General features: G+C 44.8%; 1 protein-coding gene across 3 annotated transcripts in view; it reads right to left on the reverse strand.

Annotated features, from left to right (window-relative positions):
• Positions 1-24,435, reverse strand: part of CALN1 (calneuron 1) — a 481,970-nt gene that overhangs the window by 156,010 nt on the left and 301,525 nt on the right. For all 3 annotated transcript variants that reach the window (XM_082857506.1, XM_082857508.1, XM_082857507.1), the window contains one exon: positions 8,343-8,455. In XM_082857506.1, the coding sequence (XP_082713632.1) occupies positions 8,343-8,455 (113 nt within the window). The remainder of the gene's footprint in view (positions 1-8,342; positions 8,456-24,435) is intronic.

Here is a 24,435-nt window from a genome sequence, read left to right on the forward strand (position 1 = left end):
AACGGATAAAGAAGATGTGGCACATATATACAATAGAATATTACTCACCCATAAAAAGAAATGAAATTGAGATAGTTGTAGTGAGGTGGATGGACCTAGAGTCTGTCATACAGAGTGAAGTAAGTCAGAAAGAGAAAAACAAATACCATATGTTAACACATATATATGGAATCTAAAAAAAAAAAAGTTATGAAGGATGTAGGGGCAGGACAGGAATAAAGACGCAGACATAGAGAATGGAACTGAGGACATGGGGAGAGGGAAGGGTAAGCTGGGATGAAGTGAGAGAGTGGCTTTGAGGTATATACACTACCAAATGTAAAATAGATAGCTAGTGGGAAGCAGCTGCATAGCACAGGGAGATCAGCTCGGTACTTTGTGTCCACCTAGAGAGGTGGGATAGGGAGGATGGGAGGGCGACGTAAGAGGGAGGGGATATGGGGATATATGTATACGTATAGCTGATTCACTTTGTTGTACAGCAGAAACTAATACAACAATGTAAAGCAATTATACTCCAATAAAGATGTTAAAAAGAAAAGAATTATTACATTTTCCCCAGTTTTTATCTCTGTATGAATATACATGGATATATAATAGATGTAGAACAGCAATGTAATTATACTATAAATTAAATCTCTAAACTGTAAAGTGAAAATATTATTTTAAATAAATGTACAATATTCCATCTTTGTAAGTGCATTTTTCTACATCTCTGACTAATTTCATATGCAGAGTCTTAGATGTAGAATTATTTTTAATTATAGGGTTTCACATTGGAAAAGTTGTAGCTAAGTATCACCAAATAGTTTTCAGAATAGTTTTACCATGTACATTTCTACCATTAGTATATGAGTTTGCCCATTTTATCTTACTCTTGACAGTACTATTATCATATGTTTTATTCTTTTCCAACCTGATAGGTGAAAACTGTTATCCAATTACTATTTTAGTTTATATTCCTTAGATTTTTAGTGAGGTTGAAAATTGTTTTAATATGTTTGTTTAAAGTATCAATTGTCTGTTACTCCTTATCCCATTTTTCTATTGTCATATCTAGAGGTTTTCATATTTTTTAGAAATGCTCTTCACATATACCTTAGCCTATTAATTGCTGTATTTTTCCTATTACTTTTTGAAATATCCTTTCAACTTAATAGTTTAACAGTTTTTATTTATGATTCTTCCATTGCTTTAATGCTTAGAAAGGCATTTCCTGCTTAGAAAATTAGTTATATGTTGACATGTAATTCCTCCATCTTTTAAAAACAGTTGAAACATATACTGTTATATAGACTAAAGACCAATGACGTTTATGAATATGGATAAATGAAAGAAAAACCCAAATTACCAAGGTCTGAGTAGTAAGCCTGACCAGATGCCTGCCCCGTGGGCCAGGATCACTGAAATCTCAGCGGCTCTCAGACTTGAGGGAGCATCAGAGTCACCTAGAGGGCGTATTGAACTCCCGGAAGCCGGCCCCACTCTGGAGTTTCCGGTTCAGTGTTACTTGGGTGGGGTCCAGGAATTTGCATTTCTAACGAGTCCCAGGTGATGCTGATGCGGCTGGTTCAGGAACCACACCTTGAGACCCACTTTGAGACACTAATGTTTTCCACGCTCCATATTTCACAAGCGGTAAAATCGCTTTGGGGATTCAAATGTTCGCTGTCAGTCTAACAGGCCTTGTGATGCACACGGCTGCTGAAAGCTATTTAGCTCCCGTGAGATGATTAAGAACAGCAAACTCTGACAGAGTGGCACGTTGACACAGTACTGGGGGGAGGACCATCCTGTTGGTGCCAGATTGGATGTGAGGAGAGACTCAGCCTGCTAGAATGCAAGTTATCCTTCAAAGAACAAAAGTCAAAGTCCTGGAATTTTCTAGGTCTTGGCCCCGTGCAACAAATACCTTATATGAATCAATATGATTTTTTCTGTGTCATTTGCTTTCCCTGCAAATTTTATCCACAGTCGACCTCATGGGACAGGTAATCTACAGTTTCACAGATGAAAACACTGTAGGCATTTAATAAATATTTGACTAGCTGGGGACTATATTTTCTTCCCTTTAATTTTCTTTTTCTGATTATAGAAATAATGCATGCCTATTGTCGAGCTTTTGAAAAGTACAGGATGTGATCACTCATCATCCTATCACATGAAACAACACTGTCAATGTTTTGATATATTTCTTTCCAGTTCTTTTATGCATAACAGATTTGGGATCATACTGTACCTGGAGCTTTGTGTAATGTTTCTTTCCTGTGTTGTGAACATGGAATGTCAAGTATTCTGAACTGAGTCAAGAATTTTACAGATTTTTTTCTGATATGGACCATTTTTTAAAAGTCTTTATTGAATCTGTTACAATATTGCTTCTGTTTTATGTTTTGGTTTTTTGGCCCTGAGGCATGTGGGATCTTAGCTCCCCAACCAGGGATCGAACCTGCACCCCCTGCATTGGAAGGTGAAATCTTAACTACTGGACCGCCAGGGAAGTCCCGGGTCAAGAATTTGAAACCGAGCTCCCTGTCCATCTCAGCCATGGCCCTGGAAGCAGCGCATGAAATGTCCCAAGCTAAAGCCTGCGACCTGGGCTGGGGAGGATGGGCCTCTGGATCAGAGCATAGAACAGAGATCAAGAGCCTAGGACCAAACCAGAAGTGGAAACCCGAAAAGACATGAGGCCAGAGTAAGAATTTGGGATGGAGGGACAGCAGCCAAGCATGGAGAGGTACCTGGGGAGCAGCTGCAGGTATTGTATTTCCCCAGCTGTGTCTTCTCCCACCAGTGGGGGAGGAATGGACAGATGGAAAGGATGCGGAGCAGGCCTGTGGGTGAAGTCGGGGTGGCAAGCAGGCCTTGATCTAGACCAAGTCTGGGGACGGGTGCCCCAGGCACTTTTACGTTAGGATAACTTTCAGTGTCTTGGACGTTGCACATAGCTGTGAGATAAACTAGCTATGATAACGACCTGCTTGCATATGGGCACGCGAAGGGTACTCTGGAGCACAAAGACCAGGCAGCCCTGTGAGTTTCTTAGTTCTCGATCTCCAGCCCCAGATCCATTCCCACACAACCAGCACCATCCAGGGAACAGATTCATTTGCATAAATATTAATGTTTCATTTCTTAAGTCAGAAACTCTGAGTCAAGTCTTAATGAATGAAGTTGGATTGTGAATAAGATAAAAATGTGAGTCAAGAAGCCGCCACCAGGCTTCCCTGGTGGCGCAGTGGTTGAGAGTCTGCCTGCCAAATGCAGCGGACACGGGTTCGAGCCCTGGTCTGGGAGGATACCACATGCCGCGCAGCGACTGGGCCCGTGAGCCACAACTACTGAGTCTGCGCATCTGGAGCCTGTGCTCCGCAGCAAGAGAGGCCGTGATAATGAGAGCCCAGCGCGCTGCAAGGAAGAGTGCCCCCCGCTTGCCACAACTAGAGAAAGCCTTCGCACAGAAACGAAGACCCAACACAGCCATAAATAAATAAATATAACTAAATTAAAAAAAAAAAGAAGCCGACACCACTGGCTCCTCTCCTAGCTAAGGGCAGGACTCATCTCTCTCTCTTTCTTCAGAGGGAGAAGAGTTTAATGGAAGTGTTGGCTGGACCTAGGATAGATCAGTAGTGCTGCATGATCACCCGTGATGCTTGTCATTTCCTTTGCCATTGTGTGCTGTCTGCAAGCTCACGGCGGAACCCAGCTAGCACAGCGCTGGAGGTCAAGGAGGAGAAAAGATGAAGGGCTGCTGTGGGGACTCAGGTGAAGCTGAGACGCAGATGCTCCTTCCACCCGGGAGCATTTGTTGCGTTAAAGACACATTCTTGGGCACAAGTGGCCTCATGGTGTGTGGTGCGAGTGACTGGCGGAACAAAGTGACTTTGAGGACCCTGCTCCTCTGCGATTGCAATGGACCTGAAGCAATGAGCATGAAAGCCCTCCCCGCCCATCCTGAGCCTGGCCCCCTCAGCCCCTCCCTCCCCTCCTCTCTACCATTAACATACACCAAGTCCTAAGGCTGATTCCAAAAATAATTTCACAAGCCCTGCTCAACTACATCACAGCAGTAACAGCCAACACACAGGACTTTGATGAGTGAAGGGAAAGAAGACGATAAGAATTTCACAAGTTATCATTTGCTACGTAAGAGAGAGGTTCTGAACTGTCTACCAAGAAATCTGTGAGCCTCACACCCAGCGGACAGAGTATCCTGGGAGGATCGAGACTCTGAGTCGTAGCCCTCAGACCAGCCTCTTTGGAAAGGAGGCTGCATAGCCAATTACATTCGCCCCTCGCTGATACCAATTTCTCACAAAGAGCCGGAGGCTCACAGCTTTCGGGATGAGCACCAACCGATAAACAGCTGCTTTTGCAGAATCCCGTTTGATTTTATTTTACCCTTGGCACCGTAGGCTAGAATGCCAGTAAGGAGCGAGCACTGAGAGCTAATTATTTAATTAGCAAGGTGAGCCTAGGGCCTGGTGGGATCACTTCTCAGAACACAGAGAACGGCCATGGTCACAGTTTTCCTCTAAGGTAGGAAGAAACCAAAGCCTAGGGAAAATGAAAGGCTGTGGCAGCAATGTCGGGTCAGAAGTTGAAGTCTAATTACAGAATCATCCCTCTTTGTGGTAGCCAGTCTCCAAGGTGGTCCCCAATGACCCCTGCCTCCCGGTAATCACTGGGAGGTAGTCCTCTCCCCACTGAATGGGGATGACCTGTGTAACCAATAGGATATTGCAGAAACGATGGAGTTTGACTTCCAGTGCTAGGTCGTAAAAGACATGACAGCTTCTGCCTTGTACTCTCTTGGATCATTTGTTTTTCTGGAAGCCAGTTTCCATGTCATGAGGACACTCAGGCAGCACCATGGAGAGGTCCGTGTGGCAAGGACCTGAGGCCTCCTGCCAACAGCCAGCATCACCTTGCCAGCCGCATGAGCGAGCACCTGAGAGCACATCCTCCAGCCCCAGTCAAGCCTTCAGATGATCACAGCCCCAGCCAGCATTTTGACTGCAACCTCATCAGAGACCCTGAACCAGCACCACCCAGTTAAGCTGCTATTGAATTCCTGGCCCACAGAAACAGTGAGATTAGTACATACTTACTGTTTTGTGTCACTAGCTTTTGGTATAATATATTATGCAGCAGTAGATCACTAATATGGCCTTCCAAGTGTACCATCATGTCTGTTTCCACAGGAAACTGATTTTTGTCCCTCACAGGAAGCCTTGTCAGAGTCTCAAATGGATGGTCTTCTCCTTTCTAGAATATCAGGAACTCCTGATATCAAAATCTCCTGCCTGGAAATTTGGAGGCAGAAAGCTGCCTTTCTGCTGCTCCTCTTCTAGACCATCTTCAACCACAGCGGCAAAGTAAACACTCACGTGTACACAGATGCACGTGCACACATACACCTGTGCACACACAGAGCTTTCTTTCAAACCTGAAAAATCACTCGAGTGCTGGCAATATGAGCTTTTCTTCCAGGAAGGACCAGATGCTCTGGACACTCTGAGTACAGTTTTCTCACACTGTCACTGAATGGGCAGACGGGGTGGGGGGCAGGCAGCAGAGGAGACTGACTATCAAGAATGGGTTGACGGTCTTTCTCCTTTGCTAGTCGTCAAAGTCTGAGCTGGGGGAGCACCAGCAGGAGAGGAAGTCACAGCCACCAGTCCACACGGTCCCACATTCGTTTAGCTATTTCAGAATTGCATTTTCCCCTTTTATTCTCTTCTTCCCATCCCATTTATCACCCTGGGTGAGGGGGAGGGTCTTTGGTAAGGCAAAAGCACAGAGACCTCATGAGCATAGTAGCATGTCCCAGTTATGCAAGAGGCAATCGATATATTAGAAAAGAAATATTTCCTCGTGCAGATGCTCTACTGGGAAGAATCTGGCAGATGTGAGGCCTCCACTTAAGATATAATTAAGTACCTGCAGCTCCTTCCCCTTCAGGATCGGGGCCAGAAGAATGCTTAGAGCCTGGAAGGGCTTGCAGCATCCTTCTAGGCTAGAGTGGGCCCTGAAGACAGAGGCAAAGGGTAGAAAGCATTCAGAAAGCGCAGGGAAGAAGAGAAACCGAGAAGAGAAGCAACTCCCAGATGTGCAAACAGAACACATCTGTATGGGCTGCAAGATGCCAGGTGGGAAATAATGTTTCTCCGTCTTGTTAACTATATGCTCACTTTTTTTTTTTTTTTTGCTGCACTGTGCGGCATGCGGGATTTTAGTTCCCTGACCAGGTATCGAACCCGTGCCCCCTGTATTGGAAGCATGCAGTCTTAACCACTGGATCCCCAGGGAAGTCCCCCTATGTGCTCACTTTTGATTTTGGCCAGGGGCGTCCACCCGTCTATCTTTCCACATCGAAAGGTTACCTGAGCGCGGAACTATTCTGATCATGTGGCAAGTAGGGTCACGGAGGTCCTTCTCTAGGGAGAGTCAGGGCTGATCCTAACCACAGGGAGATGATGTTCTCCTGATGGGTGTCAGCAGCGTGGAGGTCAGATGCCATGTCTCACTCTCCCCTGCCCTGGATATCCTCCAGGACAAGGTCCTCTGGTCATCTTCAGGTATACGACTTCCCTCATTGAGCTCATCCTTGACTATAATTTCACCCACTAGCTCTGATGAATCCCAAATCCGGGTTCCCAGCCCTGGCCTCTCACCCATGATCCATCCTTGATTTCAGCTGTGCACAGACTTTCCTTGGTGACTGACCCTCAACGTGTCCAATTTAGAATTCAACTCCACAAAGACGTCTTTTCTCCATGATCGTATTCCTGGCAGCAGTAGCCAGCTGGGAAACTTGGAGTCAGTCATCTCAAGCCTTCTCTCCTCAGGCTCTAAATCCATTCTGCCAGTGGATCCTGAGCTCTTTCCCTTTCAACCGTATCTTCCTCATGGTCAATGACTTTCCTGTGCTCATTGCCTCCACCTTTTTTCAAACTCTCATTGTGACAGGCTGGGGATGCTCTCTTTTCTTTCTTTTCTCACTTAATCGCCCACCTATTTCAAGGTTTGAAGCAAGTACCCCCATTTCCTGAAGCCTTATCTGACCTCTCAAGACCACATGTGTCTCCTTTCTTGAACTTCTATTCATTTTATTTAAAAAAAAGTTATTGAGGGTCTGCTGAGTACATGGGCTAACTGCTGAGGGTACCACAACAATGAAGTCTCTGGCTGCAAGGAGTCTAGTAACCATCAAGCCAATTAATTACTCTTTGTTTTCTCTCTTAGTTGTGTTTCCCCAACAAAATTCTTAAACAGCCAGGACTGTGTCTTAAGCATCTTTTGTAAAACCCATAGTGACTGTTAGACTACAGGGTCAGTAACAAGTTCTTACTAAGTACTTGTTGGTTATATGCAAGACGGGTAGCAGAATAAGACTAGAGATACACGTCAACTGCAGTCCTTATCTAGAGATACAGAGAAGTATCTTTAGTTAAGGAAAAAAACACATCAAGAAATTAAAGAAACCACACCGTGTTTGAATGGTATTTTACATGTTTAAACAGTAATTCAATTTAACTTGACAAATTAACTCAGTTTTTTTTTTTCTTTTTTTTGGCTACGCTGCGCAGCATGCGTGATCCCACTTCCCTGACCAGGGATTGAACCCGCGCCCCCTGCAGTGGAAGCACGGAGTCCCAACCACTGGACCGCCAGGGGAGTCCCTAATTTTTTAAAATAATTATTGATGAGTCATTCCCCAAATTCCATAGTCACAAAATAATAGTCACATTTTAAGACTCAAGAACTAATATAGAGAAATGATTTATAGCACAATTAATCATTTGAAGGTATTATGTGGAATTTCCTAAGAGATTTTACAAGATAGAAATAGAAGCAAATCGAGAAGCATCAAATGCAAATTTTTAGATAAAACCCTTCTGTCCTATTAAGAGTATTGCTAGGATCCAAACACACAAGGCAGCCATGCCATCCTCCCAGCAAGGATCTGCTGGAACCAGGGACAGAGTGGGCTCAGGTAATACCAATATGTCCTTTCCAAGTGTCCCCAGGAAAAAGTCTTTTGTGAATCAGAAGTGGAGGAATCTCATTTCTCCAAAATGTAAAACTAGTTTTGATATGAGGGAAAATAGGGAGATATTTCACTCTTCCGAGCCTTAAATGAGTGTAGTTTTGATTCTTTGTTCAGGGGACCTAGTACGGATCTCAACTTAGACGTCCAGTTCAAGGAACGTATGTCACTCAAGCCCAGAAGGGAGCTTCACGTGCTGAACAGAAGCTCAAGAATTCACAGTCAAATGTTAGTCCCAGACACATGTTTGCTGTCAAACTTAATTCTTCAAAGAATTCTTACTCACCTGCCAGAATATGCTATCTATTGTGTTTCCAAGAAAACCATCGCGACCTTCTGAAGACACCAGTTTGGGGCCAAGGATTGTCATGAATTCATCAAAATCCACCTGGCCATCCCCTGGAAGGAGAAGATATAAATACGAGTTGAAAAGTAGCTGAAATTGACCTACTGTACCCAATGAAATAAACATCTCCATGCTTTTCTCCACAGCATGACCTCAATCAATGAAGAGCTGAAACCATTTCTGAAAATTGGGCTTCATTCTTAAAACACCAAAAGAAATACAAGAAATTCGCAACTGTGAGTACCTCTGATACCTCATATTCCTAATCATTTGTCAGTATTTGTGTCTAAATGCCCAACCAACACCTCCCAGTTAAATGGCCACGGCTTCACACCTGCTGTACCTGGACCCCAAATTGCCCAGCTGTACAGGAGAGAAATCACATCTTCATCCCTATCTCTCCCTTCATCCTTGCCAATCACACATAAATTTAGTCATCAAGTCTTACTGATTTCGCTTCTTAAATACCTGTGGCTGCTCTACCTTTCTTGTTAATCCAATTGCTAGTCCATTTCCAAAAAGACTGTGGTGGGAAAATGCTTCCAAGAATGAATGTTCCTAGTTATAATGACAATGTTACTAGTAAAATGGCTTTTGCCCTCATACTCTCACCTCCACACTCTCTTCCTGACAGTTGAGTTTACTTCCCCAAAGCATATGTGACCGTGCTTTTTTCCCCAAAGCATATCTGACCATGCTTTATACACTTCAAAGGCATCTTTAACCAAAAATAAGGAAACCACCTTGGGATGGTATTCAAATCCCACTATTCCTTTTGACACGCTTTGCTTCCCACCTCTGCACAAAATGCCATGCTCTTTCAGAGCTCCATGCCTCTGTACATGCTGTTCCCTCCATCCGGGATGCCCTTCCCCATTTGTCTACCTGGTGATCTCTAACTTGTTCTATACAATGGAGCTTAAACATCATGTTCTCTTTTTGTATTTTTCCTGGTCCTTCCTCATCTCACTAGACAGAGTTGGGCACTTCCTTCTGTCCCTTCTACTAATTTAGTGTGCATCTATTTAGAACAGATCACCCTATATCTCAGCCACTAATTTGCACACCTATCTCCCACGTGGACTGTGAGCTCTGCAAGGCCAGGGACCCAGCCTGAAACTTCTTTATATCTGACACCATGGTAGGCGCTCCGTATGCACTTAGAGAATGAATGATGTCTCTTGCTTGTTTATTTTTCCTTTGCTCAGTTCAACATGCATTGGATCTTTCATACTAGAGCTGACACTGACCAAAGGTGAACTTGAGCCAAATTAGACAAAATTAGACCTTCAGGGTATTGTCTGAGCCTCAGTGACGCATCAGTGTGGCATTCTGCACCCTTAGGACGGCTCAGGAGGGTGTCTCCACCAGGAGCTCACCACATCTTGGCCCCAGGCAGGGAGGACAGTCCAGGTGTCTGCATACATGTTTGCCAAAGTGCAGACACATCAATCCACTCCTGGAGTGCAATCGCCTTCCAAGAACCTTCATTGGAAACCTATTTCCAAAAGTCAAGCAGACGTCATGATCAAGACGTCAATAATTCAGAACAGACAGTCCAGGAACAGATCCCAGTGTAGATAAAACTTCCCAGAGGACAGGGGAAGCTTGACAAGTCAGTAGGATGGACTACTGAGAAGAAATTGATGTCTCTCTCACCTGTCAGCAAGATGAAAGGATCCAAAATTTCACCTTGGCTGGTCATCATAAGATGGTTAATTCAAGCGGCAATGAGTTAGCATCTTGCCTTTCAAATGAGCAAATACTTATAAAAAAGAATACTGCTCAGTGCTGGCAGAGATGCAGATGAGAGATGGACTCTCTGACGCGTCTCTGGGTATATTCACCCAGATATTGACTAGCAGTGTTCAAGATGCTGTAACATTCTGGTTCTTTTGTACCTAACAACTTCACTTTTAAAGAAAAAGACAAAGCAAGGAAATGATCTTAAATGCAGACCAAGATGTTTGCCCAAAGATAAGTCATCCAGTATTTGTGAAAGTGGAAAGGTGGCAGCTGGAGGAAGATGAGAATGGCCCAGTCTTGGTGGCATTCATACTGAGCGAGAACCATGAGGCTCGGACAACCGCGCTTGTTATATACATGCGCTAACCCCCAGCTCACCCCAAGCCACTCCCACTAGTCAAAGCTGGTTCTGGATGGCCAAAAAGTCTCAGGCCAGAGGGTGCATTCTCAAGAGAGAGAGCATCACCTTCCGTGAGATGGAAAGTGATTCTTAGGGGACCAAAAATAACTTACATATTATGGTTTGTGGCCCTCCTAACGTCACAGTGTATAAACATATATACATACAGTATATCTGTCCAATTATAATAAAATGCCATGGGGTTAGGGCAACTAGGGAAACAAGTTTCTTAAAAGGCACCTGAGTGGGGGAGTGGCAGAACAAGAAGGAGGAACAGGACAAGAGGAAGAGGAAGAGGACGAAGAGGAAGTAGTTCAAGAAACACTGGACTAGATAATGTCCCAGGTACTACGGCTCTCCTTCCGGGGCCCTCTCTCTGGGATGTTGGTCTATTAGCAGTGGGCGTCATCCCAAGTGTCTGTCACCCAGGTGAGGTCCAACAGTTCATAAAAGTTCAGAAGCTCAAGGGTGTGCGGAGATGGAAACAACCTAAGTGTCCATCATCGGATGAATGGATAAAGAAGATGTGGCACATATATACAATGGAATATTACTCAGCCATAGAAAGAAACGAAATTGAGCTATTTGTAATGAGGTGGATAGACCTAGAGTCTGTCATACAGAGTGAATAAGTCAGAAAGAGAAAAACAAATACCATATGCTAACACATATATATGGAATCTAAGAAAAAAAAATGTCATGAAGAACCTAGGGCTAAGACAGGAATAAAGACACAGACCTACTGGAGAATGGACTTGAGGATATGGGGAGGGGGAAGGGTAAGCTGGGACGAAGTGAGACAGTGGCATGGACATATAGACACTACCAAACGTAAGGTAGATAGCTAGTGGGAAGCAGCCGCATAGCACAGGGAGATCAGCTCGGTGCTTTGTGACCACCTAGAGGGGTGGGATAGGGAGGGTGGGAGGGAGGGAGATGCAAGAGGGAAGAGATATGGGAACATATGTATATGTATAACTGATTCACTTTGTTATAAAGCAGAAACTAGCACACCATTGTAAAGCAATTATACTCCAATAAAGGTGTAAAAATAAAAAAAGAGACCTCACGAGACCTTAACAAAAATATGTCCACCAGCTGGGCCACACCAGCTCCCGCCCATAGTGCCGTAGGCACCACTGTCCCCTGGGAGTCGAATGGGATGGGGTTGGGGGTCCACAGGACTTAGCAAAACACCTGCTTCTCAGCATGAGGCTGTCTTTAAACAATCTACCTTCCAGGTAGGAGAGAGACCACCTACCTCTCCAAAACCTCCCCTGCCACCCCTGGTGATGGAAGAGCAGCATGTGGAACTGGCGCATTTCAAGGGTCCACACGGAACTCTGGTCAAAGTCATCAGGGAGCGTTCACGGACGGTGCCCTTGGCTCTGAACAGCAAACCCAAAGCTCACAAGCGGAAACGACGCTTCAAACTACATCCTGGCCGCAGTGAAGGGAGCAGCTTATTCACTACTCAGAGCCTTGGCCAGAGGGGAAGTGCTCGGGTTGGGGGGCAGTGCCAGCTGTAGCGCTGGTGCACGGGTGGCTTGGTAGAGCCTTTCTGCTACTTGGAGGAGGGGTCTGGCTCACAGGAGGGTCTGCTTCTAGCTGTTAAGCAGATGACATTTGGAACTTCAGGTCTGTTATTGGTCAGAATGTGATTCTCCCCCAACCCCCCCCCCCTTTTTTTTTAACTATCATTGAGCCGAGGGAGATTCCTGCAGGCCCATAGTTGGAGAAATAATCAGGGTGCGGCCCCCTCACCTATCTCTACCTCTCTTGGCATCTTCTCAGCCTTGGCTCCTGAGTATGTGTGTACATTGCACATTTTCTGCAGACCTTCAGTACACAGACTCCTCCTTTCACATACACAGCTCGACATCAGACCTGCCCGCAGTACAAAGGTTCTATTCAGATTTCGACTGAGGAAAACCTGTCTTCAGCAGATCCTAGTTTGAAGGACAAATAGGACTGGGTACACCCCACAAGCTATCAGTGCTGTTCCCAGAAGTCTGGCCCCCATGTCCCCACCCTCTCCCTGCATCCATTCCAGGAGAACTGAGATGAATACAATCTCAGAGACCAGTTTCTCCCTAAGCCCCTTGAACAGAAACCAGCCCCAGGCCGAGGCAAGGTCTGGGAAGTCTGATGATGACCTTGACATCTAACATACTGAGCAGTCACCATGCCGTGGCATCATTTAAAGAAATCGCCACACCCTAGTTCATTTAAGGCTGCCAGCGGCCCATTTTACAGATGAGAAAACCGGAGCACAGAGAGGTTCAGTAACTTGCAGAAGCTCACACAGGGGAGCAGAGCTGGGATTCCAAACCCAGCAGTCTGCCTATGCTTTTGCTGTCTCTCAGGAGGCCGGGCGATGTGTGGTTCTGTCAGAACACTATTCCCCCTGATCCCAGCGTTCCCTGGCTGGGGAGTGCTACGGCTGCCTGGCACACAGAGGCAAACTGAAATCTAAGTTGCTCTCTTGGGTCTCAGGTCAGCTGCTGGAGGTCTTTCTTAAGCATTTAAAAGAATGACAATAAGTAATAGGAAATACTGATTTAACATTTGCGATATGCCGGACACTGAACTCAAGGCCTTACATACATTATTGTTTGATCCTATCCCAACACTATGAATAGGTTCCGCCCTTCCACATTTTGCCCTTGAGAAAATTTTGGCAAGAAGAGGTTAAACGGAGCTAGGTCAAGGCTACGCAGCTAGTAGGCACCAGCAAAGGGATCAGCTTGGAACCCCTGATGCTAACCCCGCGTCGCAAAGCCTCCCTCCGTGACAGAGGCCCCAGCATAATTCCTGGCCCAGGTTCATATCGCTCTTCAAAGTTTGAGAGTTTAATATGTTTTCCTATCTGGGCCTTTGGGAAGAAATTTAGTAGGAATTTGGAAGGATGGCCTTTAGGGGCATTTAATGCAAATGACCACTGCCTGAAAGCTATTTGTTCCCCAAACTGCCATTCTGCCTGCAGTGAGGCTCTCAGTAATTCTCCTTGGATGGTCAATACTCTGAGGACCCAGGTATCTCACATACAACCCTCCAGGCATCCTCTTCCACCAAAAGAATTGGTCTGACGAATGAGGCCTGTGCAGGCCTAGCAGCATGACATGAGGCTGGCATTCCGGATTCACAGTCCCCTAAAAACAAAGTGGGTATCTTCCCAGACTCCCCAACCTTTCACAGAATGCAGCGGATTCCGAATGCAGAAAACTTTACTTGGTTAAATTGTTTTAAGAATCTTGAACAGGCAAGTGAGTGCAGAGTGAAAGAATGAAATTCATGCCTACGGGGCCTCAGTCCCCCTCCACAAGCTTCCAAATATCATGATCCGCTTAGCAAGACACGCGGGAAGCTAACCTGCCTGGGACTGCGTCTGATTGCTTCCCACTGCTACGGAAGTCAGAGTAATGAACTTGAACGAGGGCAGGAAGCCGAGGGAGGGCCAGGACTGCACAACATTCATTAAGACCAACAGCTGAAACTTCCACCAAGAGCTAAAATAACAGTAAAAATCCCTGCAAAATAAAAGGAAGGAAAGAGGCATATACAGAAAAAATGGTGGGCTCAGAAGGGTAATGAGGAGACGGATTAGGAGCAAGAAGAAACGTCTGCCTGAGACTCCGCTCAAATCAACTGACTCAATTCCAGAAGCATGCCTACAAAGGAGCAGAAGAGCGGGCGATGTACGGTGGGGCAAGAAAGAGACGAATAGACACAGGCTTGCTTCCGGGAGGGCGATGTACGGTGGGGCAAGAAAGAGACGAATAGACACAGGCTTGCTTCCGGGAGGGCGATGTACGGTGGGGCAAGAAAGAGACGAATAGACACAGGCTTGCTTCCGGGAGGGCGATGTACGGTGGGGCAAGAAAGAGACGAATAGACACAGGCTTGCTTCCGGGAGGGCGATGTACGGTGGGGCAAGAAAGAGACGAATAGACACAGGCTTGCTTCCGGGAGGGCGATGTACGGTGGGGCAAGAAAGAGATGAATAGACACAGGCTTACTTCCGGGAGGTTGTAGTCCGCAACCTGGGACAGAATCAAGTGGGAGCTGGGACTTACCTAGAAGCACGGAGCTAGGGCAGCACCAAGCTGGGAGCAAAGGCTCCAATTAGGAAATTCTCAATGGCTCGGCAGTGAGCCCTCAATGGAGGGAAGGTTCTAATGAGCTGAAAGGGGAGATGAGGTGAGCACCCTGAACAACGTGGGGCCCCCAGGAAGGATGGAGGGTGGCTGGAACAGCAACCACCCTCCCTTCACGCTGGATCGAGGGTTCCTATGGGAAGAGAACAGGATGAGATAAGCACTGCTGGTCCTCGAGGCAGAGTCAGTGGAAAGGGTCCAAGTGGGGAGTAAGAGCATCACCCGCCACCAACACCATCCAGTGAAATTCTTTTGCCTAATGCTTCAACCTCTCATAAAGTGTTCGGGACTGAACTATGCCCAGATTCATCTGCTGAAGCCCTAACTCCCCCACCCCCCACCTCCAAGTGTGACTGTATTTGTTGACAAAGACTTGAAGGAGGTAATTAAGGTTAAATGAGGTCATAAGGGTGGGGCCCTAATCCAATAAGACTGGTGTCTTTATAAGGAGTGGAAGAGACACCAGGAGTGCAAGCACAGAGGAAGGACCATGTGAGGACACAGCGAGAGGGTGGCCATCTGCAAGCCAAAGAGTGAGCTCCCACCAGAAACCAACCCTGTCAGGACCTTGATCTTGGATTCCCAGCCCCTGGAACTGAGAGGAATAAATTTCTGTTGTTTAAGCCACCCAGGCTGTGCCGTTTTATTACCGCAGCCCGAGCTAACTAACACATCAAGGTAGGGAAGAACAATGGGCTCTTGGGAGACTTGGTGCTTTTTGCACTGTTCCTGTGAGTTAGAACCTAAAATTGAGACTTATGGGACTTCCTTGGTGGTCCAGTGGTTAAGACTTCACGCTCCCAATGCACGGGGCATAGGTTGGATCTCTGGTCGGGGAACTAAGATACCGCGTGCCACATGGCGCAGCCAAAAAATAATAATAAAAAAAATTTTTAATAAAAGAAAGTAAAATAGAGACTTAAGGGTGCCATTTTGATATCCTGTTACAGTCTAGGTAAGAGGCAGGAGAAAGGCACTGGAAAGAAAGAGTTTGAGAGGAGAACCAAGCATGAGAGGGGTGTCCTAGATAACAGGGGACACCAAGATTCAGTAAGGGGCTGGCAGTTAGCCTCCAGTAGTGTTGAATGCCACAGGGGACCCAGTAGGATGAAGGCTGAGAAAGGGACATTGTAAGGATGATGACTGGACCTGGGTGAGTGGGGGGGCCAAAACCAAGCCCTTGTCTCAACATCAGCACCTGAATTTTCACAGAAAAGGGGCTCAGGAGCAGCGCCTTGGTTGGAAGGGGCCACACCCTGGATCACCGGGCTCTGTATTGGAGGCATCTCACGACCCACCCCCAAGTTCAACAGCTCACTAAGAGATTCCCAGGATTCAGCATATAGTCCTACTCACAGCTATGATTTATTACCATGAAAGATTAGAAAGCACAATTATCAAAGAGAAAAGGTGACTGGGGTGAAGTCTGGAGGAAACCAGGCACAAGTTTCCAGAATTCTCTCCCAGTGGAGTGAAGAGGACATGCTTAATTCCGCCAGCAATGAGCAGTGGCAACATAGGCGAAATCCCGTCCACCAGGAGAGCTCATTAGAGTCCCGTTGTCCAAGGTATTTATTGGGGGCTGGTCAGGTAGGCAATCTGTCCCTGGCATGGACTAAAAGTCAAGACTCCCAGGAGGAAAGCAGGTGCTTAAACATAAACCATATTGTACGTACAGTTTAGGTACAGTGAGCCACTTGTTTCTTTTAGGAATGACGGGGACGCTTCCCAAATCTAATCTCCCAGACACCAGCAGAGGGCTAACCTTGCAAGCAGGACTTTCAAAGGATAGCCTGTTGTGTTAACTCTTTTCTGAACACGCCTCTACCTTCATTCTAAGGTCTTGAGTCATCGAGCCAAGACCACAGAAATCTGGGGAAATCAACATTTACACCTAGAACAGGAATAGTTGCAAGGCTTCTCATGGTTCAGAGTCCCTAATAATAGACATCGCAGTGGCTGGTGACACAAAGGACAGTCTTCCTAGATCCGAGAGGCTTGACTCTGTGCAGCAACCCGGCCTGGCCATTCTTCTGAAAGGACTAGCACAGTCCCTCCAACCTCTGCTTCTGCTCACAGAATTTTACATACATCAAGTCCTCCTAGTTCCTGAACCGCCCCATCCTCAACCTGTCGGTCAAAGCATCATCAAGGCCCGGACAACCCCAAGCAGTGCACCTGCCTTCAGCATCCCGGGAAGCCCGTTTCCCATGAGAGCTGAACATTAAGCAGAGCTTTGACATCTATTATATAACCCAGAGTAACAGAAAAGATGTTTTTACTTCCACTTTACCTCTGAGTGGGAAATAGCAATTGACCACGGTAGAACGAGAAAGTCGAGCGGTAGTGGTGGTGAAGGGGGGCTGATGGAGGCTGGTGGCATCTCCTAGCACTGCCACTACCCACTCTCACTTCTCCTCCAAAGAGGAGCAGCAGCTAGTCCACAGAGCTGGCTCTCAGGAGGTGTGCAAAGATTGTGCTCACAGCTGGGGCTCACACCCTGGTAGTGTTTCTCATCAATGCTATAGGTTCATCCAAGCCCGGTCGGCTCTGAGTAAGCCCAGCCATCCTACCTCCTCTCTTATTTTCTACATGGGGATACAGGCCATGAATAAGGGTGAATATAAAGGAGCACTTTATTTCTTATTCCTACTGCTCTTATGCACACGTCTCCCTCAGGGATCCGTGGGGAAGAGAAACTGTCAAGACGAGACAGACCATGCATCCTACTAGCACCAAACCCGCCTTCTACTCCACCTGCTGCAAGGTCATTTCTAAACTTCAGAGAATAGTTTTGACTTAAAAGTTTCTGATCTGAAATACATTAGGGAATAAGTTATGAGAAAATGGATGCTGTGACTACAGAATAACCTCGACTTCAGGATGAAGAAGAACAGATACTGAGCACCTTTTCATGGACCTGTTGGCCATCTGGATGGCTTCTTTGGAAAAAAAAATCTATTTTGTTCTGTCCATATTTAAATCAGATTGTTCGGGTCTTTTCGGTTAATGAGTTGGATAATGTTGTTTAAGGGTACAAACTTCCAACTAGTGGAGAAATAAGTCCTGGAGATCTAACACACACTAAGTGACTGTAGCCAACAAAACTGTATTATAGACATTAAACTTGCTAAGAGAATAGATCTTAATTGTTCCCAATATTAGAAGAAAATAATTATGTGACATGATAGAGGTGTTAGCTAACGCTACTCTGATAATCATACTGCAGTATAAATGTATCAAGTAAAAAAAAGAATGAAGATAATTTCTAATGTGTCTTCACTCAACTTTCCGTTAAAGAGTCCATGCAACTAGAAAAAGACCAAAAAATCACAGAAGTTCTAAAAGCTGAGGCCACCCATCAACCACTTGAAAAAAACCTGGGGAAATGTTTATCAACCACAGCCTCGGTGAAGCAGATGGAGAAATAAAACTGGTGGTCTGTGCAGGCTGCACTCTTGGAAAGGAGCTGCAGCACCTGCCAAAAAGTGGTAGGAAGAGGCATGAGCCTCATACCCAGTCCCCCCCCAAGCTCAGAGACCCAGACTCTGCAAACCTAGAAACCCAGGCAACCAGGTCCCAAGCGTGTGTGCCTGGGCTGCTAGGAAGACTGGCACCTTGTCCTCGTCTCTTGTACCTTGTCCTCGTCTCTTGTCATCCCTTTTCTCTCCTTCCCTGGTACCTCCCTTTCAACCTCCATTTGTAGCTACAACCCCAGCATATCACAAGAGTAGAAGTTCCAGCACTGGCCAGCATCACGCCGCAGGCTCCAGTCTCCATGCCCGAAGCAGGGCAGAGACAGTAGAAACCCAGAGTGTAATAAGTGTTGGGAGTTATCATTTTTTAATATGATGCTTCTTTCTTTGTTTTTTTTTTAGAAGTCACTATGTCCTATTAACTCGACCTCCTAGTAATTCTTTTTTTTTTTTATTAGATGTTGGGGGTTGGAGTTTATTAATTAATTAATTAATTTTTGCTGTGTTGGGTCTTCATTTCTGTGTGAGGGCTTTCTCCAGTTGTGGCAAGCGGGGGCCACTCTTCATCGCGGTGCGTGGGACTCTCACTATCACGGCCTCTCTTGTTGCAGAGCACAGGCTCCAGACGCGCAGGCTCAGTAGCTGTGGCTCACGGGTCTAGTTGCTCCGCGGCATGTGGGATCTTCCCAGACCAGGGCTCAAACCCTTGTCCCCTGCATTAGCAGGCAGATTCTCAACCACTGTGCCACCAGGGAAGCCCAATATGATGCTTCTTGATCATGATTCTTTCACCATAATTCTCAGATTTACAGAAGTGGCAAGTGGAAGCAGAATAACAAACTCTGTCCAGTATCCTTTTACTGAATACTTACTAGCCACTAGAAACTGCACAAGGTACTGCACACTTCTACCCCATAACTGGATATTCTGAAACTCAAGTGGGAAAAGAACGTGGTCAGTGACACCCACACATGCTGATGGTTGGCCATTGCTGAGACCCAGGTCTCCACGTTAAGAATTGAAAACGAAGGGAAAAAATAGGGATTAGTCCAAAAGAGAAGAGAAACATTATCCTGAACACCCAAAGAAAGATTTACTCCCAAAAGTCACTCACTATTAGAAAGAGAAGAAAGCTTAAGGAACACCTGCTTGTATTCTCACTATGACAGATGAAAACAGCCCTATGCAAACAAGACGTTGTACAGACATATGAGGATGAGGTGAAAGGCAAGAGGCCAAGACATGAATGCAAGGAGGAGGGACCCGGCTTCAGTGAGGAGAGAATGTGAGGACACCAACAATGCTCTAGCAAAGTCAAGGTCTACTTGGGATCCACTGGCAGAAAACCACAACTTCTAAGTCAAGCCAACAGATAGGTACCCAAACCCATTAGGTGAGAGCCACTGTGCTAGGTGTGGGGATGTTGCATGAATGTGGAGGACGTCAGCACGGTCATCTAGGAAATTAGAGTTCAGCTGGGAAGAGAGAAAAACAAGGCATCACGGGTGTGTGTCGACTATAAAAGGGGAAGTGTTACAAAGGCCAAAAGCAGAGAAATTCGATATGGTCTAGGACAGGAGTCTCCAAGGTGGGGGCAAGGCAAGGGACGCTCAAAAACACTCCCGTGGTGCCAGAAAAAGTATCCCAAGCTCCATACTTACCTTTTTACTTTTGGGTATGTGTTATGAGGTCCAAAATATATTAGTACAGTAGTGCCTGGACGTAATATGACAAATAAACAGGGAGGGGAGGGTGCACGAGCTGAGAAGGGCAGAAAAGAGGGGTCACTGTGTACTGGGAAAGCCAAAATCTGCACATGATGAACTTGCTACTCATACACTTCTACTTGGTTTACTCCTTCGTCTGTTACTTAAAAGTAGTGTATTAGTATATTAATTTTATGTAAGCAAACATAAGTGCTATTTGGAAAATATAATGTCATAGTATGCGGGGGGAGGGGAACAATTGCAGTAGCAGTAATAAAAGTAGCCATTGCAGCAGCAGCAGACATAATTATAGGAATAACCTATAGCCCTAAGTGATTCTAAATAAAGACAGAGGGAAATAAGAGAGAAATGAAATGATTAAAGAGAAGATGATAGAGATGAAAGACAGAAATTGGAGACTTGAATTTCACAAGGGGGAAAAACATGAGAATACTCAAACGTACAATAACAAGAGATTTTCCTGAGCAGAGAGAGAAAAGATTTTGATATACTATCAGTCAGTAGCAGATCAGGTGGACAACAATTAATAACGGTTGCCGTTTATTAGGGCAAGCTGCAGGCCAAACACCCTGCTGAGATATTTTACCTAAGGGCCCACATTTACTTCTCCCAACAACAGTGAAAGATAGAGACTGACGTCCCCATTTTACTAAGGCATAGAGGAGGTTCCCTTATTAGGTCACCTGTATAAGATTATGTCATTAATTGTAACAAAATCCAGATTTGAACCCTGGTTGATCTTGACTCTGCATTTGCCCTTTCCTTTTGGCTGTGTTGTCTTTAAAGATGATCATTTAAGTAATACAACTGCAATACTGAATGCTGTGGCAAACAAAGGCTACACCTCTCAAAACATTTGTGAAACATTTATAAATGTAGGATTCCACGCAAGATAACAGAGAGAACATCAACTCATTCTCCAGAGCTGAAATGAGCAGGCTACATTTTCCTACTCAAACCCAAAGAAAGTAGAACTTCATAGTAAACACTTAAGCAGAAATCCCTAAACCTCTCTGGAACTGAAAAATACTCTCCTAACCAATGAAGAATACAGCAAGTGCCCTACATATGAACCTTCAAGTTTCAAACTTTCAAAGATGCAAACGTGCATTCACATGCCCAATCACGTAAGTTAGTTCACATGTCTAGCATGCATTGTCACGTGCGTGCATCCTCTATAAGTGGTTGTGCTTTTGTGTACTTTACTGTACAGTACTGCATAGAGTACTGTAGTACAGTATCTTTATTTGAAGCTAGCTCTGCAAGAGGACGACTTCATTGAACTCCTTGCTATGCAACACAAGGAGCTTACTAATGAAGACCTGATGGAATTGGAGGCCCAGAGAAAGGACGAAGAGAGAGACAAGAGGAAGAAGAAATAACTGAAGAACTGAAAAGATTCATGATGCAGGAAATGGCAGTACAATTTTCTTTATTTGAGGAGGCACTGTTAGTTTTTGAGGCACAGGACCCGAACATAGAACGAAGGTTGCAGCAGCCATTCAGCATGCAATCCAGTGCTACCATGTCATCTATGATGAGAAAAAAGAGCTACTACCCAGACATCACTGGATCGTTTTTCAAGATGGTAGACAGAATTGAATCCAGCAAGGAACCAGAACTGTGCCATCAGTGTCAGGTGTGAGAGAAATTGCAGCCTGCCCTCCATCTCCTATTGCTGACAATCCTTCAGCTCTACCATCTCCCACCTCCTCTCCCTCCTCCAGTCAGTAACTCTTCTTGCCTGTTCACTTGATACCAGCCCCTGTATGCCAGCTGTTGTACTGTACTACTGTACTTTTCAAGGTACTCTACTGTAAGATTAGAAATGTTTTCTTTATTTTTTGTTTGTTTTTTACATATTATTTGTGTGAAAATTATTATAAACCAATTACAGTATAGTACTATATAGCTGATTGTGTTAGTTGGGTACCTAGGCTAACTTTGTTGGACTTATGAACACGCTCTTGGGATGGAACTCGTTCATATATAGGGAACTTACTGTACAATTTTGAGGTAATTTTTAGAGAAAATGGCAGTAAGAACATTACATGTCTCAACTACGTAGGTATTAATCAAAGCTGTCCTCAGAGGTAAATTCAAAGCATTAAAAGTAATTTCATCATTTTAAAAGATGGCGGTGGGGGGGAAGGAAAGAAAACATTCGAAGAAACATTTAGAAAAGAAGTTAGACATAAAGATAATAGGGGTAAGGATATAATAAAATTGGGGTGGGGAAGAATTAATTAATTGGGGAATAATAAATAGATATGGTAATTATTGTACTAAAAAGAAAAGAGCCAATTCTTCAAAAAAAACCCTACAAAATATATAAACTATTGGCATATCAAATTTAGAAAGAATCAAAATTACAACTGAGAAAAGATATGTAGCAATGAATACAGAAGAAATAAAAATCATGAAACATTTTTTTGTATAACTTAAAGCTAATATTTTAAAAATTGTTTTGAAACTAGTGCTTTTATTGACAAAGAATAACGTATCAGGTAGAAAAGTAATGGAATGAGATTTAATAAGTAGAAAAGTAATTTTTAATAAAACCTGAAAAGCTTCTCAAATAGGAAAAATCACATCTGAGTTTTTTCATATTTTTGAAAAAAAGATACTCCTCATGTCATATAAACTATTCCAGGATGAAGAGAAAGAGGAAGTGTCATTAAAACTCTGATAGCAAAATACACAAAAGGAAAACAACTGGCAAACCTCATTTATGGATACAGGCAGAAATCCTAAAGCCTAAGCTGGAAAATCTCATTTAAAATAACTAGGGCAGGGCTTCCCTGGTGGCGCAGTGGTTGAGAGTCCGCCTGCCGATGCAGGGGACACGGGTTCGTGCCCCAGTCCGGGAAGATCCCACATGCTGCGGAGCGGCTGGGCCCGTGAGCCATGGCCGCTGAGCCTGTGTGTCCGGAGCCTGTGCTCCGCAACGGGAGAGGCCACAACAGTGAGAGGCCCGCGTACCGCAAAAATAAATAAATAAATAAATAAATAAATAAATAAATAAAATACGGGACTTCCCTGGAGGTCCAGTGGTTAAGACTTCACCTTCCAATGCGGAGGGTGTGGGTTTGACCCCTGGTCCGGGAGCTAAGATCCCACATGCCTTGTGGCCAAAACATAAAGAAAACAAACAAACCCAGAAGCAATGTTGTAACAAATTCAATAAAGATTTTAAAAATGGTCCACATCAAAAAAAAAAAAAAAAAAACTAAAAAAAAAATACACTAAAAGCATAGTGTACCATAGCCAAGTACAGGTTCTTCCAGGAGTTGAGTACAACTTAATATTAGGAAAACTCAATTAATACATTAAATCAAATCAATAGATAGAATTAAAAAGTGGTCATCTCTATGGATATTGCAAAGAAGCAGAGTTAAATATAATATCCCTTCAGGACGTTTTAATACCGGGAAAAGAACAATACTTCCTTAAAATTAAGAGCGATTGATCTTAAGACAAGAACAGATATCCTCATACAGGGAGCAATCCCCATTCAGATAAGCGAGACCCTGGGTGCTTGCTATCATTTTCATTCAATATTGTTCTCAACGTGCTGGCCAACATTACGATGCGAAATGAAAGTGAGAAATACGACCTCAGAAATGAAGACAAGCTTATCACCATTCAGAGGGCAGTGTGATTGTCTGTTTAGGAAGAACAACAGCAATTCTGCAGAATTTAGTAACAGTGGCTAGGCACCAGACACACATTTAAAAATCAATAGTTTTCTTGTGTGACAGCAATAACCATTTAGAAAACTTAACAGAAAAATAAGAGCCCAGGGACTTCTGAGCCTGCAGGCAGCAGCAGGATCCCAACCTGCTCTCCCTCCCAGCTTCCTGGCAAGTCCCCTCTGCTGTGGGCACAGGCCCAGGCAGGCAGGGCTCCCAGAGAAGATGGAGCAAAGGTAGAGGGATGGTACAAAGAAGGTAGAGAGGGTCTGCACTGCCCAGCGGCTAGCAGAAAGGGGGCCTGCCTCACCTGGGAGGCTCCTGAAGGAAGGACCTCACCTATGTACATGAGCAGGATGGAAGGCAGGGTGGTTCCTGGCCCACTGACTCCAAGCGCTTGGAGAAAAATCTGCTCTGTGGGCTGGGGTCTCCCTACTTCTGTGTAGGGAAGCTCCCTGCAGCCTCGGAGGACAGGCATTTGTTCTCCGCTCAGCCACAAGGTGTGAGCTGGGGCCTCCTTCTCCCTGTAGCTTTTTTTTTTGTAATTTAATTTTTATTTTATATTGGGGTATAGTTGATTCACAGTGCTGTGTTAGTTTCAGAGGTACAGCAGAGATTCCTTTTTATGTATACATATATCCATTCTTTTCCAGATTCTTTTTCCATCTAGGTTATTACAGAATATTGAGTAGATTTCCCTGTGTTATACCGTAGGTCCTTGTTGATTATCTATTCTACATATAGTAGTGTGTATAGGTTAATCCCAAATTCCTAATTTATCCCTTCCCCCCCCGCACCACGTTTCCCCTTTGGTAACCATAAGTTTGTTTTCGAA

The sequence above is a fragment of the Leucopleurus acutus genome, assembly GCF_964270905.1.
Source record: "Leucopleurus acutus genome assembly, chromosome: 16".
Lineage (NCBI taxonomy): Eukaryota > Metazoa > Chordata > Mammalia > Artiodactyla > Delphinidae > Leucopleurus > Leucopleurus acutus.